Below are 17,080 nucleotides of genomic sequence, written 5' to 3'. Positions count from 1 at the left end.
CTTACTTTCTTCCTTGTACCTGGATCTGGCTCTTAATCTGTTATCTTTCCAAGTCAAGGCTAGAACTGAATTACTATGCTTGGAGTATATAAAAATAAAATTAGTCCAAGTCACAAGGTGTCAGTACTCTGCTCAGGTAAAGAGCTGAGGTGGAGGTAGGTGGATCAGGGAGTGAGGACCACGTGACAGGAAGGGGTTAGAGCAGCAAGAGAGGTTGTTTCATGCAGGGAAAGGCCCCTGTTTCTTAGAGTCACCCACGGCCTTTCTCTGTTCCTCCCCTTCAGTCCTGAAAAGCTTTCGACTCAGTAACTACACTGTTGCCTCTCAGGTCTGCTGTGGGATGTCCTGAATGCTGTGAATATGTGTTGCTATGATTGATTGACAAATGAAACGCTGATTGGCCAGCAGCCAGGCAGGAAGTAAAGTGTAGGCGGGACAAGAGAGAGGAGAATGCTGGGGGAAGAAGGCTGGGTCAGGAGACACTGCCAGCCGCCATGAGGAGAAGCATGATGCAAGATACAGGTAAGCCAAGAGCCACATGGCAAGGTATAGATTTATAGAAATGGGTTAATTTAAGATGTAAGAACAGATAGCAGGAAGCCCACCACAGCCATACAATTTATAAGTAATGTAAGTCTCTGTGTGTTTACTTGGGGGATGAGAGTGGGACAGATTTGTCCCAACTGCCAGCAGACTGGGACACAAGAAAACTTCAGCTACACAGGTCCTTGTAGGAAATCCACCAAACCCTTGGGTATTTCTGCTCAATGCTGTTGGCATGCTCTCCACACTGGACAGAAGGTTCTGCTATGGAATAGTGTCTGCCTACCGAAGTGATCTATACTCACATACTGGCAGATTCACCTGCCTCTGCCCCAAGTGCTGAGATTGAAGGTGTTCATCACACCCAACAGGTCAGGTTAACTTGGAGGTAGTTCTATAACTTAATGTTGTAGCAAGGGATGAGGGAAATCAAAATAACACCCACCCACCATCTAATGTGTGGATTTCACTAAAAAAAAAAAAAAATTACTATTTTTTCCCCATTTTACAGAATAAAAATTTAAAGCTGCATTTAAATAAAAATTAAACCCATAAATAAATTATCTTAAACCATCATTACATAAGACAGTAAGAGTCCACATTTTTTGAACACCATACCCATATAACATGACAAAGAACTTCAGCAACACTCAACACAAAGCCATCTGCCCTGCCTCACCTCCTCGAAGTCTTCACTGACCCACAGTGGGATGGGGGTGCCCCAGTATCTGTTTCTGGAAATTGCCCAGTCACGTGCCTCCTTCAGCCAATTTCCAAACCTCTTTTCTCGTACAAACTCTGGGACCCTGCCACAGACAGATTACATCATCAGCCATGCAGAACAACAGAAGGTGAGAAATGATAAACCACACTGACACAAGCCTGTGTGGTGCTTTATGAAAACATTAAACTAAGCTCCCGACCAGCATGTCCTCTAAACAGATGGCATTAGCACATGTTTGAGAAGGTTTTGTTTTTTTTTAATGTTTTTTTGTTTTTTTGCCTATTTGCTTATTCATGAAGTGGGCTGGCACTTTCTGGGAAGAGCAGCTGGGGAAGACAAAGTTTATGTAATGCCAAGGGCTGAAGATACCACACACACATCATATACAATTGATGTAATGCCTGCTTATGATAGAAAATGTAAGAACTCACTTTTCTTTGTAAAACCCTTATCAGGAACACAAGCACCCGAATTGCTTAAGTATAAATAAATGGTTTTGGCAGATACACATTTGTCTTTATAATGAAAATTATTAAAGTTAATAGTTTTTGAGTATAGGATTGTTTGTTCATTTGTTTCTGAGATATGGTCTTACCGTGTAGCCCAGGTTATCCTGAAACTCAATATGTAGGGCAGGTTAGTCTTGAACTCAGAGGTCTGCCTGCCTCTGCTTCCCAAGTACTGGGATCAAAGATGTATGCCACCATATCTGGCTGAGCTGTTTTCCCCAAAGTCAGTTCATCCTGAAAATTACAGGCAGGTGATACTTGGGTTTTACAAAGAAAAGTGAGTCCTACCATCTTGTCGTAAGCAGGTATTACTTCAACTGCATATGCTTCTGTGTTCCTTACACAGAGAATACAGTTACAAATTACAACAATCAGAGATGGCTAGTTAATTCTGAGGAGTATGAACTAGACTCACTACATGCGAAGGACCATAGAAGAGACACATCTCATGCTTACCAGTAACACAGGTCATTGTTCTTCAGTAGCTGGTCCACCATGTGCTCCACGCGCACAAACCAGCTGGGCACCGACTTGTAAATGAGGGGAGTGTCTGACCTGGGCACCAGAACACAGATGCCGCCGGTTAGACAGAGACACACACGCACCATGACTTTATTCAAATTAGCACCACTTCTACCTGCTCAGCCTCTGCTGACATTCACTTCTATTTTACATTACACATGTCTGGACCAGCAAGAGGGCTCAGAAGGTAAAGGGACATGCTGTCAAGCCTGAAGACCCGAGTTCAATCTCCAACCAACACGGTGGATGGAGAGAACCAACCTCTACATGTTGTTCTGACCTCCACACAGGCATGCACACACACATAAAACAAATCAATGAAAAACAAACAAACACATACAGATGTCTAAGCTTCCTCACGTCCTTACAAATGAAACCAAGAAAGATAAAGGTAAAAAGCTGAACAAAATGAGGGGCCAGAGAGATAACTCAGCAGTTAAGGAGTGCCTGCTGTTCTTGCAGAGGACCCAAATTTAGATCCCAGCACCCACCGCTCACAACAGCCTGTAACGTCAGCTTAAGGAGTCCTGACACACTGTTCTGGCTTCTGAGAGTGCATGCGCACATACACACAGACACACACGTACACACACAGACACACAGACACACACACACACACACACACTTTTTTTTCCTCTGTTTTTAAAACCTTAGAAAATGGTTCTTCTGATAGGAGAGGGGCAAGGGAGAACATGAGGAAGCATTTCAGGGCACCAAACACTACACTTTCATCTGAATGTTTACAGGATGTTCTTACACTAAAACCTGGTTACCTAAAGAAATTCCATCATAAAATTCCAGAGATGTTTGTCATCTTAAAAAGTAAGTGATCACAACACAAGACAGATATGTCTGTATGTCTATTTTCCCCCAATCAATTTCTCTCTTAAAACGCTGCTTCTGACCAGCAGTTCTAAAGGACACCATGGGACAAACTGCCCAGGCACAAGCAACACAGTGTGCCCACAGCTCCACTGCAGTCAGCTCCGTCTCACCTCCAGCAGAAAGGGTAGCTGTGAGTGAAGGTGCTGGCCACGAGCAGTCGGCCCTGTTCCTTCAGCATCCTAATGATATGTTTGTCAGCATCCTGTTAAAAAAGTAAAACACAGTCATCAGAACACCCCAGCATACTTAATAACAACTTAATATATAAAGATATCACTGAGATCTGATACTGCCTAATGAATAAAAGGCACAAATAATTGGTGTCATTGGGAGATACCTGTTCATGGGGCTGGAAATACATCTAGAGGGTAGAAAGCTTACCCAGAATGCATGAGCCCCTTGGCTTCAACCTCAACACCACATTAAAAAAACAAAATCCAGGAAACTACTTGGCTCCGTTTTAGCTACTTAATTTAAAAACATAACTGCAACTTTTCAGGCAGTGAAGTTTACAAAGAGAAACGATGACCTGAGCATAACAGGCTGCTCCAGGACAAGCTACAATGCAGTTCTCCCACCCCGACTGATGAAACTAGAGCAGGCTCCCTCATCGAAACACTTTAGGCCCTCTGAATGTGGCTCCTGAGAGCTCATCTTAAGTGCTTTATTAAGACGTCTACATTAATCCTAACAAAACTGTAAATAATGAAGATTGATTAGCTGAATAAATGTTCTCACTGAAAAACAAACTGAAATACGTATGATGGGCCCGACACCCTTCCATGTAACACAAACAGACCTTCACGTACTGTCCCACAAAGTGTGTCACTTCTTCTGTGAAGCAGCCTGAAGCATCCACAGGACAAACAGGGGTTGAGTCTTTCTGAACAATGTTGAAGTCCATACAGACCCGATAGTCATCCTGAGAAAACAAGAAGAGGAGGGAGGGGCAGCTGGGGATAAAGGTGTCTAAGGACATGTGTGAGGAAAGAGAAGACCTTGAGTTCAGAGAGATTTGTAAGGTAATTTTTCAATACTATCTTATAGCATCTAGTTACCCTTCTGCTTCTAACTGGAGGTGACTTAAGGACCACCTACAGAATCTAGGCCTCACAGCTAGACAAGGGTTAGACTATCTAGTTCAATCATCCCAACAATTAGAGATGCTACATATGAACATTTTAAAACTAAATCATAGCCTGGTCAGTGGTGCACAATTTTAATCCCATCATTCAGGAGGCAGAGGCAGCCAAGTTCAAGGGTAGCCTAGTCTACATAGCAAGTTACAGGCCAGTCAAGAATAAAGGCTGCATAGTGGGACCATTTCTCAAAAAAACAAAACTAAGCCAGGCGATATGGTGCATGGCTTCAATTCCAGCACTTGGGAGGCAGAGGCAAGCAGATCTCTGTGAGCTTGAGGCCAGCCTGGTCTACAGAGTAAGTTTCAGGACAGGCAGGGTAGAGAAACCCTATTTCAAAAAGCAAACAAACAAAAACAACAACAAAAATAACCAAAAACAAAATCCCAAAACTAAAACAAACAAAAAAGCAATAAAATAAAACAAAAATCCCCCACTAAGTTAAATTTTATTTGTAATAATATACATGCATATTTGAAAAACAACAGTCCATCTAGATGGAAGAAACAATGCTCGATGTACATATGCATGCTATCAAGAGACTCTGAAGGAGGACAGTACTGATCTCAAGTATTCCCCATCACTCAGTAAAAAGGCTTCAGGTGGCACAGCTTTCCTAGGTTACACCATGATGCTTCAGAAGTGGATCCAAAGTGCTACTCATAACACTCCATGTGATGGATGCTGAGACTTTACTACATTTGCAATTTAACCTTAGCAATAAAGCTAGCAGAAGGGCAGCAGCTGTATTAGAATTTACAATAGCTCAAGGTTTGACCTGAAACCAACAAGAGGAATGGAGACGGCAGATGCCAAGGTTTCTATGCCATCTTTGGAGGCAATGAGCCCAGAAATCAGCTGACTCCATTGGTCTTGGCAAGAGGGAGAAGCTTAATGAGACTTGTGACTCAGCATCCCAGGCAAAGTGGCCACTGGCATTTACTTCTTATAAACACATCTGCAAGATAATGTTACTCACAGCACCAAAGTAAGGGGCCTGGTGCACGACTCCCGTGCCTTCTTCATCCTTCACATAGTGGTCAACAAGCACGGTGAAGGCCCCGCTCTCTTTAAACTGGAAGAGAAAGGTCGAAAAGCCTTAGATGAAATACAGGAGAACGGCCTGAAATTAACTACTGAGCAAGTAAACAGAAGAGACAAAATAATTCAAATCAGGAACACAAATGCAGAGAAGTGGAGACAGGAGTCCCTGGGACAAGCTTGGCTAGACAGATTAGCTGACTGGCAAGCCTCAGGCACCACAGGAGACCCTGCCTCAGTAATTAAAGTAGAGAGCATTCAAAAAAGATATGGCATCAACCTTTGGCCTCCGTATGTATGCACACTTAAAAGCCACAAGCATATGAACATGAAAACAAACACACACACACACACACACACACACACACACACACACACCACACACAACACACACGCACAGAGAGGCAGAGACTTGAAAGTGAACTGAACTCAACGATACAATGACAGAAAAGCAAAGGGTATTTAAAACAGGAGACAAACTTACAAACTTACAGCAAAGGCAGATATGGGAAGGAAAAAGCCAGTCTAGAGATGTGATTAGCAAGCTGGTCAGTAATAGAATATGAATTAATTCAAAGAGAAAGCAATTTTCTAATACTAAGGCAGAGTTTTGGATTCAGACACACAAGAACAATATTAATAAAGAAGCCATGTGAATCACACTCATCCACCTCAGTCCCATTATCAAGGAAATGAATACAGAGAGCCACAGCATAACAGTTCTGAACTTGCCTTAATAAAGTAGTCAAACAAGGGCTTGTATTTCTTGCCTTTGAGAGAGGTTCCAGGAAATCTTAAAAAAGAAGATAAATCCGTAAATCAAAGCAATAAAGCCAGGGAGACGGTTCAGTTAGTGAAATACATCCTGTTCAAGCATGATAACTAGAGTTCGGACCCCTGAAACACAATTGAAAAGTAGGGAATTGCGGTGTGTGCCCAGAATTCCAGAGCTGGAAAGGGGGAGACAGGCATCCATGGGACTCGCAAACTTAACTGAAACTGGGAGCCCATGTTCAGAGAGAGCCCATCTCAAAACTAACAAAGGCAGTGACTGAGGAAGACATGTGATGTTTACCTATGGCATACATGTGCCACCGTTCTACATATAATATGCACACAAAATAAAAGGAATTTAAAAATAAATAAAAGTAATGAAGCTGAATCCAGACCAAGTCACCACTGCCTGAGACTTGTAGCCATTGTCACAAATGCAGAAATGTGTGACTTAAACAATTCACCTTTAGGGTGACAAAGACTTATCTCTTTTTAACACTAAAGACAGACACAAAGCTGACTATATGAACACTCACCTTTCAAGGATCTCATAGTCACCCTCTAGCTTATAAAGGGCCGATAATCTGGCTTCCATTAAAATGAACAGTTTTCCCCTGGCAACATCTGTAACAGTGGAAGAAAAGAGGACCTTAGTGACATTCAGACCAGCTGACTATGAAGACACACACCAGACCTACTGCTTGTGCCAAGAAGCTTGTGTCACCTGTACCTACTGTGTGCCCTGGACTCAGAGTTAGCTAGAGAGCACTGCCAACCCAGATGTGCCAAAGACATCAAGGCAGCAAGGGACGTGGCCGTTATTAACTGCATCCAAGGCCACCTAGGGAAATTAATCTTTATTTTCTCAGGTAATATATGTGAATGTTAGAAAAATCCTAACATTAAGCCAGGCCTGGAGGCACATCCTTTTAATCCCAGCACCTTGGAAGTGGATCTGAGTTCCATTCCAGCATGGTCCACATAGTGAGTTCCAGGCCAACAAGCTCTAAACAGTGAGACCCTGCCTCAAAACAAGCACCCTCCACCCAAATCTTAACATTAACAACTCAAGTAGCTCGCAAAGACACATTCCTGTAAACTCACCCCCTCAGATAGTTTCACTGCTATGTCTGGTCACCCAGATGATTTTTTTATGCATCATAACCAGTGTATGTGAGACATGTTAGGTTCTCTTCACCTTTGCACAACCATAAGCTGATATTCAGGTGCTCTTCCAGCATGTGTAAACTTAACACACTGTGACTATCATCATGTACAGCAGAACATAAAGATCTCTGTCTCTCTCCACTTAGCCAGTTCCTCAGCTCCTGCCTGATTCCTTCATATAGCACCACTGAATTTTTCTACGGAGGTACCACAAACTGTTTCTAACAAATCAATCAAAAGCTCACGGATATTTACTACAAAGTGTGATATACTATAACCTACTACAGCACATGTCACATATTTCTATGAATCTCTTTTATGGACCTTTGTAACTCATTCAAAAACTGTTTCCACTGGTGTAGTTAATCACAGAAACATTATTATATGCTAAGTCCACATTTTATATAAAATATAACAAGAATGAGTTAAAATATGTAAGTACACAAGTGGAGTGTCTGTGTGTGTCATGCACACACACGAGTTATATTTGAAACATCTATCAGAAAGGCTCTAATGTGCCAGGCTCACACTCATGGGTTACACAGGAAAGTAGCCCTGATGTCATGATAAGCCCCTGAGAGAAGCAGCTATGGAAGAGCCAGGATCCCATATGGGCAACAGCTATTTCCAACAGGCGTCTCCAGGGTTCAGAAAGAAACCAAATGGACTACACACACACACACACACACACACTTTAAGGCTGGATAATGTTCGCCATGCACCTACACAGGCAGCTTCTACGCCTTGTCTACTATGAAGTGTTGACACAAACACAGGTGTAACAGGATCTGAACAAGCACCTGTTTTCACTGCTCTCAATTCTTCTTTTCCCCCCTATTGTGAGCCAAGGTCTCAAGTAGCCAAGGCTGGTCTCAAACTCTTTATTCTCCAGCATCCCAAGTATGGGGACTTGGGGCACGTGCCACCAAAACCACATACTGCTTTCAATTCCAAGGCAAACTATTAGGTAACTGCTTAACTCCTGAAGAAATGCCATACCGCTTCCAAAGCAGGTGTTCCACAGACCCTTGCCCTGCCCAATGTGTTTTTCTCTCTTTTCCTCCCTGTAATTTCTCCAAATCTGGAGGCATATTTGCTCAGAAAGTATCAATCATCATATTTCATACAAATCTCTAAGGAAGCACCTAGCTCAGAATATAAGAATTCTTGGGCTGGAGAGATGGCTCAGAGGTTAAGAGCACTGACTGCTCTTCCAGAGGTTCTGAGTTCAATTCCCAGCAACCACATGGTGGCTCACAACCACCTGTAATGAGATCTGGTGTCCTCTTCTGGCCTGCAGGCATAATACTGTATTCAAAATAAATAAATAAATCTTAAAAAAAAAAAAAAAAAAAAAAAAAAACGAAAAAAAAGGATTTTATACCATGGAATAGGGGAATGATGTACAAAAATTACATTTGTGTCACTTTCGACCAGAAATGAAACCACTTTTCAGGCTTCCTTTCTTTCCTATCCTCCCTTTTCTCTCCCACGTCTGGCTAGCTTTGAGACAGGATCTTGGTATGTTGCTCAGGTAGTCTCAAACTTACAATATTCTCACAGCTTATTGTGTGCCGAGACTCACAGGTGTGTGCCACCATGCCTGCCCTTATAGCTTTTCTTTAGTAAAATCTTCACATAAAACTGTTTTACTCCAAAAATAAATGTAAGCTTTTATAGCTACATAAAATTATTTTATCTGTATCAATCACAAGTAACTAGCCCAATACTCACCTTTGATCTTCACATACTGTATTTCTGGATTGACACACAGGGCAAGGTTACTAGGTAGAGTCCAAGGAGTGGTTGTCCACGCAACCAAGGACGTATTTTCATCTTCCTCCAAAGGGAACGTTACAAATACTGAAGGATCCTGGACATCCTGAAAGACAATGAGAGAAAGCAGTGTTTTATAAACCTGTGAAGGACATAGTAAGAAGGAACTGATCTGAAAGGGAACGAAAATAAATTTTAGGATAAAAATGAGCTCTAATTCTTAAAAATTTTCATTTTCTGAGTATGGGTATTTTGCTCGCATATATGTCTGTGCAACATACATGTCTGGTGCTCATGAAAGTCTGAAGAGGGGCATTAGTTCCCTGGAATTGGAGTTATAGTCAACAGTTGTAGGCTGCCAAGTAGGTGCTGGGAATTGAAATTGGCTTCTCTGGAAGAAAAGCCAGGGCTCTTAACTAACTGCTAAGCCATTTCTACATTTTTTTTTTTTGAACTGAGGATCAAACCCAGAGCCTTGTGCTTGCTAGGCAAGCACTCTACCACTGAGCTGAATCCCCAACCCTCATTTCTACATTTTAAAAATGCATGACATCTGTCAACATTAAAAATAATGTATCAAAAGGAGTAATGAATGGAAGATTTTGGGGGCATGAAAAATGGCTTAGCCGTTAAAAGCTAAGGCTCACAACTAAAAACAAGAATGGAAGTTTCACTAGTACAGTGATGTGACCTACAGTAAGAATACAAAGTTAAATAACAACACTGTTCTGAAGAATAATTATCTCTGCATGTTATATTGTTTATTTTTATGTGCTTAAAATATTTTTATTAAAGCCAGACAGTGGTGGTGCATGCCTTTAACCCCAGCACTCGGGAGGCAGAGGCAGGCGGATCTTTGTGAGTTCAAGGCCAGCCTGGTCTACAGAGCAAGTTCCAGAACAGCCAGAGCTGTGAGCTGTCATATGGAGACACTGTCTTGAAAAACATAAACAAAACAAACAACAAAAACAACTAAATATGCATGAACAAATAACAAAGGCTATTATCATGAGACAAAAAAAAAAAGGAAACACCCCACTTCATCTATCAGAGAAAACATTCTCTACCATGATGATAAAATGCTTTTGAAATGCAACAATTTCCAAACTTGGCCATGAACAAGACTTCCAAAAAGTGACTATCTCTTTAAAAAATAAGGGTCACATAAATTGGCAAAAGTGAAGGGTGAGTACAGACACGTAAGAATGAAATAGTTCATGTTCTCAGAGACTCTCTACTTCACCCTCTAGATGACTCAAGGCTGTCCTAATGATACAAGTCCTGTGAAGCAGAGAAAAGACCTATCATAGCTTAGTATCTAAATTAGATTTTCTTCCCAATAACTTTAACGAACAATGCTACAAGTACCAGAAAAGACATCAAGTCACCAAAAGCAAGGGCCCTGAAGAACACCAGCTGGGAAAAACTATGTCAGAGCAGGCACCCAATACGGCCAAATCACATTAAAACACATGACAAATCCAGTGGAAAGAAAACACCCCCAGTTTAACCTAGCAGAGCCTCCTTGCAACAAGTGGCCGTATTGCCAGAGCTCAGCAGTGACAGATGCCTGGCACCACCAGTCCAGGTCGGGAATAACCGGGAATTTCACCTTAATTGTACTCAGTCAACAATCATCATTTCACGCACCTTGTAATTCTGGTTTGATTCGAAGTTAGAAAGGGGGGTGCCACATGCGGTGGAGAAGGGCATGACCTTCACGCCTCTGTACACAAGGCCTTTGTCATACAGCTGCTTGAAGACCCACCTGGTAAATTAAGAGATGGAGCTTTACAACCACATCACCAAAATCTACCACTCAAACGCAGACTTTTATGCCAATTACTATAATTTTCTTCTGGTAAAGAAGAGAAAGAAAACAAAACAAAACCTATCATTTGGGTGCTTGCTGGTAAATAACAACATTTAACGGCCAAATGTAGACTAGAAAAGTGTTTTTATCAAGGCTAGGGTGTTACTTAGTAGCAGAGAGCTTGTCTAGCATATACAAGGCCTGGAGTTCAACTAGTATTGGGTTGGGTTTGGGGTGCCGCTACCATCTTCTGATAAGGAAAGATGTTCAGTGATTAAGAAAGGCAAATATTAGTGCTTATGGCACAGCACTTTATCAATGATATAAATCTGTACCTATCAGCATACATTTTTACACTAAAATTCTTAGAGTTATGACAAAACAATTTTTACCAACATCACTAGTATTCTGGGATGTTTCTTTGGGTTTCTGATGCATTATTTAAACTATGTAACAGGCAGCTTCTATAAAAATACAAGCCACTCTGACTGAAACGTTTTTTGATGAATACATTAAATTCAAGGACACCAGAGATCACTGTCACCTCAAATTCTCCTGTTGACTACTCACTTCTCCCATCTGGATAACACACTGCATTGGTGGAAATCCTTATTTAATTCTGCTTTTCATTTCTTAAAACCTTCATTGCAATATCCCTAAGGTAGTTTCTGTTTCATAAGACAAAGTCCCTCTCTTACTAAGTGGCCCAGGCAGGTCCTAAATTTGTATTCTTCCTGCGTCAGCCTCCCACTGCTTGGATAAGTGTGTGCCACTACCCAGAGAAGGATAAATGGATTACGCACTCTCCTATAGGGCTACAGATACAGCTCAGTGGTACAGTATCTGCCCAGTGTGTAAGAGCCTTGAGTAGGGTCCTCAGCACTGCCAAAAGAAAACAAATAAACAAAAAAACCCTCTCCTACTTGCCCAAACATCATTTCTATGAGGGAAAAAAAAAAATCATGGGTAAATAATTTTCATGGCTTTAGAAAAAGCCATATAGAGGTATTTTTTAATATATAAAAGATAAGCACATTTGCTCCAAAATCAAATAACGGACTTGTAAACAAACTTCATTAGGCAAGCACACTTCTCCTCCGACCAACGCAAGAGAATGTTTATCATTCCCACAATTTAAAATCAACCTACCAGACTGATTCCATGAATTGTGGGTAGAGTGTTTTGTAGTCATTGTCAAAGTCAATCCATCGGCCGAGCCTGGTAACAGTAGACTTAGGAATATGAATGTTAAGAGTAGTATTAGAAAATGGTACCATAATTTGTATTTTTATTGTTACTACATGACTATTATGGGATCAAAATAATCAACGGTACAAGTAAACATATTTTAAACAACACCTAAGGTTTTCTTAGCATTCATTTCTTATGCATAGATATTATTATTTACCAGTATAAATGATTTTTTGAGGGGGGAGCAGGGGTTCACAATGTATCTCTGGCTGATTTGAAAGTTGTTATATAAAGCAAACTGACTTCAAACTTAAAATGATCCTCTTTCTGTCACCCCAGTACTAGATTATGAGTGTGTGCCACCAGACCCAGCAAACATTAACTGCTAAGTCTTTTGCAACCGCTACTTGGCAAACATCAGAGAAATAGTTATAGCTAGGAAGAATTTACCAACAGTTGCTAAAAAATAATGACTGAAGGTATCATAAGAAAAAGCATGATGGAAACAGTATTCCCATAAGATACTGATTAACTGCAAAGCAGAACCCACACTTGACCAAGGGAAAACTAAACAGCCAGGCAGCATCTTAATGAAGCAAACAATTGGATATACCTTTAATTGGTACAGAACAGCACTTGTTTAAGCATGCACAATACAATAGATTCAACCCCTAGTAACCTTCTGTCCCTGCTCCCGAAAAGTCAAGAGTAAATGAGCATCATATATCAAAGGAAACTAAGAAGACATGCCAGTAAAGGTAATGGCTGATCCTGGACAGACACTGGGGTCAGAAAGATCGGTAGTACAAGTGGACAGTATTTTGTTTATGTTAACTAACTGCTTTTGTGTTACTGAAGATGACAGCAGCTGGGAAATGGTAGATGAAGGGCATAAGGGACTATTTCATACCAGGTGGATAGTTATATGCTTTAGGTTATCTCAAAATGAAGAACTTTTAGAAAAATGGAAGAGCATGGTGGCTCACACCTTTAATGCCAGCACCCAGGAGGCAGAGGCAGGCAGATCTGAGTTCCAATCCAGCCAGGACTACACAGTAAGATCCTGTCTTCAGGTGGGACTCGGGGAAGGGAAGGAAGAACTCAGGAAGAAAAAAAAATTAGATTTTAAAAGCAGATCTACATTTAGCCCGAGTTCACATTCAGGATATCCCTCCACTGTATTAGGCAAGAATGTTGAGAGAAAACTGAGGCCTGGCTTTCATGCTAAGAAAATAGACCATGCTAATAACTGAATGCACTCAATGTCATGACAGAGAGCTCTAAGGAGAGCACTGTGGGAGGGAAACACAACAGTCTGCATGGAGGACTGTGAAGAGAGGAGTGTGGGCAAGAGGCTAGGGAAAACTGTAGGAATAAAAAAGTAGACACCAAAGGAAACACTAGGATTCAGTACCTACTCAGATCATGTGATTAATGTTTACAGGGTAGGAGAATCCAACCCCTCTGGTGACACAAGCTCACACGGACAGCCATATTTTGGGAGACATTTCATAAAAAAAAAAAACCATAAAGGATGATCAGCCATCCCTAGTCCCATCTCAAAACCAAACTATTCATTCTTTTGAAAACAGCCAACGTACCTTCCACTCAGTAGAGTATCTCATCACAATTGCTCGGCACTGTTTGTTATACTCCGCAATCCCCATTTTGGCCACATCCTCTGGCCCTTTGATCCCCAGTGTCTTATCAATTTCATATTCCTGAAGATACAGGTAAGATGGTTATGTTAACAACCACACCTTATGAAACAAATACAAGTGAGCCACAACAGAAACAAAAATAGCTAAAATAAATCAAGAAAAAGAAGACTCGACACAGAAACCAAACAATAAACAGTAACATGGACAAGAGTTCAAAGGGAACGTCTGACTGGTTTACATTTCAGACAATCAGAACTTTACAAGACTGGAGACTCAGACATACCACAGGTAAGCCATGACAATCCCATCCAAATCTTCTGTCAACATGGAACCCACTCTGGTGAGCATATCTTGTAACTATATCTTTAATTGTCCCCGCAAGTATATGTCCATAGTGAGGCAGTCCAGTTGCAAAGGGAGGCCCATCGTAGAAGGTAAATCTAACAGATAATACAGAATACAGTAACTCATTTTTAAAATGGCGAAAATTCAGGACATTTATTTATCAAGTAGCTATCATACTGAAATCTTCAGGGGGTGGGAGGGTGGTCAACAGGACTAGGAAATAGACATTGATTAGAAATTTACTGGAGGTCCCACCTTCAGAAAGGCCATCCTGACAGAGCCGGGGTGGGGGTGGGGTAGGGAGGACTGCTATTCAGTTCATTTATTATCTTCCAGACATAAGGCAAGTCAAGACTGATCCTGAGTTACTGCATCAATGAAGCAGAGCAATAGACATCCACCATAAACTTTAAAACAGGGAAGGTTCATAAGGAAACCAATGATTAGTCGTCTTTACTACTTTACTATGGATAGGAACTAAGGCAGAAATGCTGTGGACCTGCCCACGAACGCTTATGTTGAAGTGCTGGGTGAGGGCAGAGACGATAGTAAAGGCAAAAATGGAAGTGGTAAATAAACTCATTTAGATGGCCTCTGACAACCAGGAACTCTCTCGTTCAGTGTTCACTCCTGAGATGAAGGTGTGCACACTAATGGAACTCCGTACAAGAAACAACTATTTGTAAGGATTCTATCTTTACCACAGAAACTCACATACTTTGGCCTGTTTTTTGACTGCTTTAAGCATTCCTGGAAACAATTATATTTGGACCAGAACTGCAAGATTTTCTCTTCTTCAGCAGGAAAACTGATGTTTTCTGGAACTTGTTGAACCATTATGTTGCTGCAAGAGAAATCAAATTTGCTACAGTCATAGCAATTCCTAATTTAGGAATAGCAAGCTAACATATTACTAAAGTATATGAACACATGACTGTCCATACTGTGTGTGTTAAAGCAAAAGCTTTATTGGGTAATGATGTATATACTATACAGTGTGCTCTTTCAAAGTATACAAACCAGCTAGTTTTGAGGATATTTAAAGGCATATAACCACCACCACTATCTATTTCAGAATATTCTCTCTCTCTCTCTCTCTCTCTCTCTCTCTCTCTCTCTCTCTCTGGTTTTTTGAGACAGGGTTTCTCTGTATAGTTTTGTGCCTTTCCTGGAACTCACTTGGTAGCCCAGGCTAGCCTCGAACTCACAGAGATCCGCCTGGCTCTGCCTCCCGAGTGCTGGGATTAAAGGTGTGCGCCATCACCGCCCAGCCGAGAATATTTTCAATTCTCCCCCCAAACCATTAGCAATCACATTTTCTTTTGTTCAGCCCCTGGCAACTACTAACCTTGTTGCTAACTCTGTAACAATTTGCCTATTTATATTTTATATAAAACAAAATTTCCACATCGGAGGGTGGTGGCGCACATCTTTAATCCTAGCACTTGGGAGGCAGAGGCAGGCAGAATTTGAGGCCAGCCTGGTCTACAGAGCAAGTTACAAGACAGCCAAAGTGACACAGAGAAACTCTGTTTTGAAAAACCAAAAGAAGAGGGGAAGAAAAAAAAAAAAAAAGCAGGTAGGCTGAGCAAGCAACCAGGAGCAAGCCAGTAAGCAGCACTCCTCCACGGCCTCTGCATTAGTTCCTGCCTCCAGGTTCCTGCCCTGTGTGAGTTCCTGTCTTGATTTCCTTTGACGATGAACAGTGATGTACAAGTTGTAAGCCAAATAAACCCTTTCCTCCCCAACCTTTTGGTCATGGTGTTTTACTGAAGCAATAGAAACCCAAACTAAGACACTTCTTCACCCTTTTTTTAAAAAAAACTTTAGAACAGGTATAATGGTTCACACTTTTACTCCCATCACTTGGAGGGAAGAAGCAGGCAGTTTGAGGCTTACCTGGTTTATATACTGAGTTGCAAGTCCGCCAGAACTACACACTGAGATTCTGTATCAAAACAAACAAAACCCCTGCTTTAATTATTAATATGTATGATGTGTGTGTGCATTCTCATTTAAAGTCTAACCACGCTGGTGACCAGATTTCTAAGCCAAAATCCAATTTAAAGAGGCAGAACTGCTAATGATAACAGAACAGAGAAGACAGACACCTATGTCCTAGGGACTCCCACCACCTGAGAGAGAAGGCCCGACACACCTCAACCAGATTGGAACACAGCAGATAAGACTGAGGCTACCAGAAATTTTTGTGACCCAAATAATAATGAAAAATATTTTTCTTAAACATTCATTAATTTTTCATATTCAAGTGTCTCGAGTGTTTTATAGAAAAAAAACAGAAACAGGTGGGCCACTTTTCTAAAACAGCCCTTTTCAATCAGAGCACATCACTAAGCATTACTAAGTACATGGTGTTTGGGATCAGCTGTTACTACATTACAGCATCCAGCTTTTCAAAGATGGAAAGAAGTTTCTGTACTTATTTACCAAGAGTCCTATTGGTTCAGTAAGAGATTGGTAAGCAATCTTTACATACCAACAAATCCATCTGTCAATTCTAATCTACTATTGTGACGGCTATTGTCTCTGGGAGCTATCAGAAATGCAGACTCCTAAGGGGTCAAAATGTGCATTTTAAACAGATCCCTGGGAAAAGCTCCTGCATAGCACACTTGGAACACTTATCATTCACACAGTGTCCTGACAAGAGAACATGAGATCGAAGCTTTCTGGGAAGTGAGAGGATAATTTCTCCTGAACTTAATATGTTGTCTTTGCTGTTCTCAAAAGGTTGAGAATCACAGTATTGTTCTCAAAAATACAAAGGCTGGGTGCAAGCACACTCACTGTTTATGGAAGAGCAATGTACCAATGACCGGGCTATGGCAGCTGCTGAGAAGAAACAGCTCCCATGCATAAATCACAGGATTTTTCTAGCCCATTGTATCCACTGGAGAGCTGTACCCACACAACAGCCTCCAGCAACCACAGGGCAGTGGGGAGGGCAAGTGGCCCTGCCAGGTTATGCA

General features: G+C 41.3%; 1 protein-coding gene and 1 non-coding gene across 4 annotated transcripts in view; both read right to left on the bottom strand.

The window, feature by feature from the left end:
* Window positions 1–17,080, bottom strand: part of Iars1 (isoleucyl-tRNA synthetase 1) — a 51,354-nt gene that overhangs the window by 32,490 nt on the left and 1,784 nt on the right. Inside the window, exons 2-15 of one of the 3 annotated variants that reach the window (XM_036187389.1) lie at window positions 15,990–16,061; window positions 14,809–14,934; window positions 14,029–14,185; window positions 13,686–13,805; window positions 12,043–12,125; window positions 10,731–10,848; window positions 9,039–9,186; window positions 6,674–6,761; window positions 6,096–6,156; window positions 5,302–5,397; window positions 3,983–4,105; window positions 3,294–3,385; window positions 2,233–2,331; window positions 1,223–1,349 (exon numbers count right to left, since the gene is read on the bottom strand). In XM_036187389.1, coding sequence (XP_036043282.1) covers window positions 1,223–1,349; window positions 2,233–2,331; window positions 3,294–3,385; window positions 3,983–4,105; window positions 5,302–5,397; window positions 6,096–6,156; window positions 6,674–6,761; window positions 9,039–9,186; window positions 10,731–10,848; window positions 12,043–12,125; window positions 13,686–13,805; window positions 14,029–14,185; window positions 14,809–14,927 — 1,431 coding nt within the window. In that variant the 5' untranslated portion in view covers window positions 14,928–14,934; window positions 15,990–16,061. The remainder of the gene's footprint in view (window positions 1–1,222; window positions 1,350–2,232; window positions 2,332–3,293; window positions 3,386–3,982; window positions 4,106–5,301; window positions 5,398–6,095; window positions 6,157–6,673; window positions 6,762–9,038; window positions 9,187–10,730; window positions 10,849–12,042; window positions 12,126–13,685; window positions 13,806–14,028; window positions 14,186–14,808; window positions 14,935–15,989; window positions 16,062–17,080) is intronic. The other 2 variants (XM_036187388.1, XM_036187390.1) reach the window with 2 other exon arrangements.
* LOC118584947 lies at window positions 16,913–17,045 on the bottom strand. Its single transcript, XR_004945113.1, has one exon. It is a non-coding gene; the product is annotated as a small nucleolar RNA SNORA84 (small nucleolar RNA).

This window comes from Onychomys torridus, chromosome 5 (assembly GCF_903995425.1).
Source record: "Onychomys torridus chromosome 5, mOncTor1.1, whole genome shotgun sequence".
Classification (NCBI taxonomy): Eukaryota; Metazoa; Chordata; class Mammalia; order Rodentia; family Cricetidae; genus Onychomys; species Onychomys torridus.
This window is presented reverse-complemented; position numbering and strand designations above follow the sequence as displayed.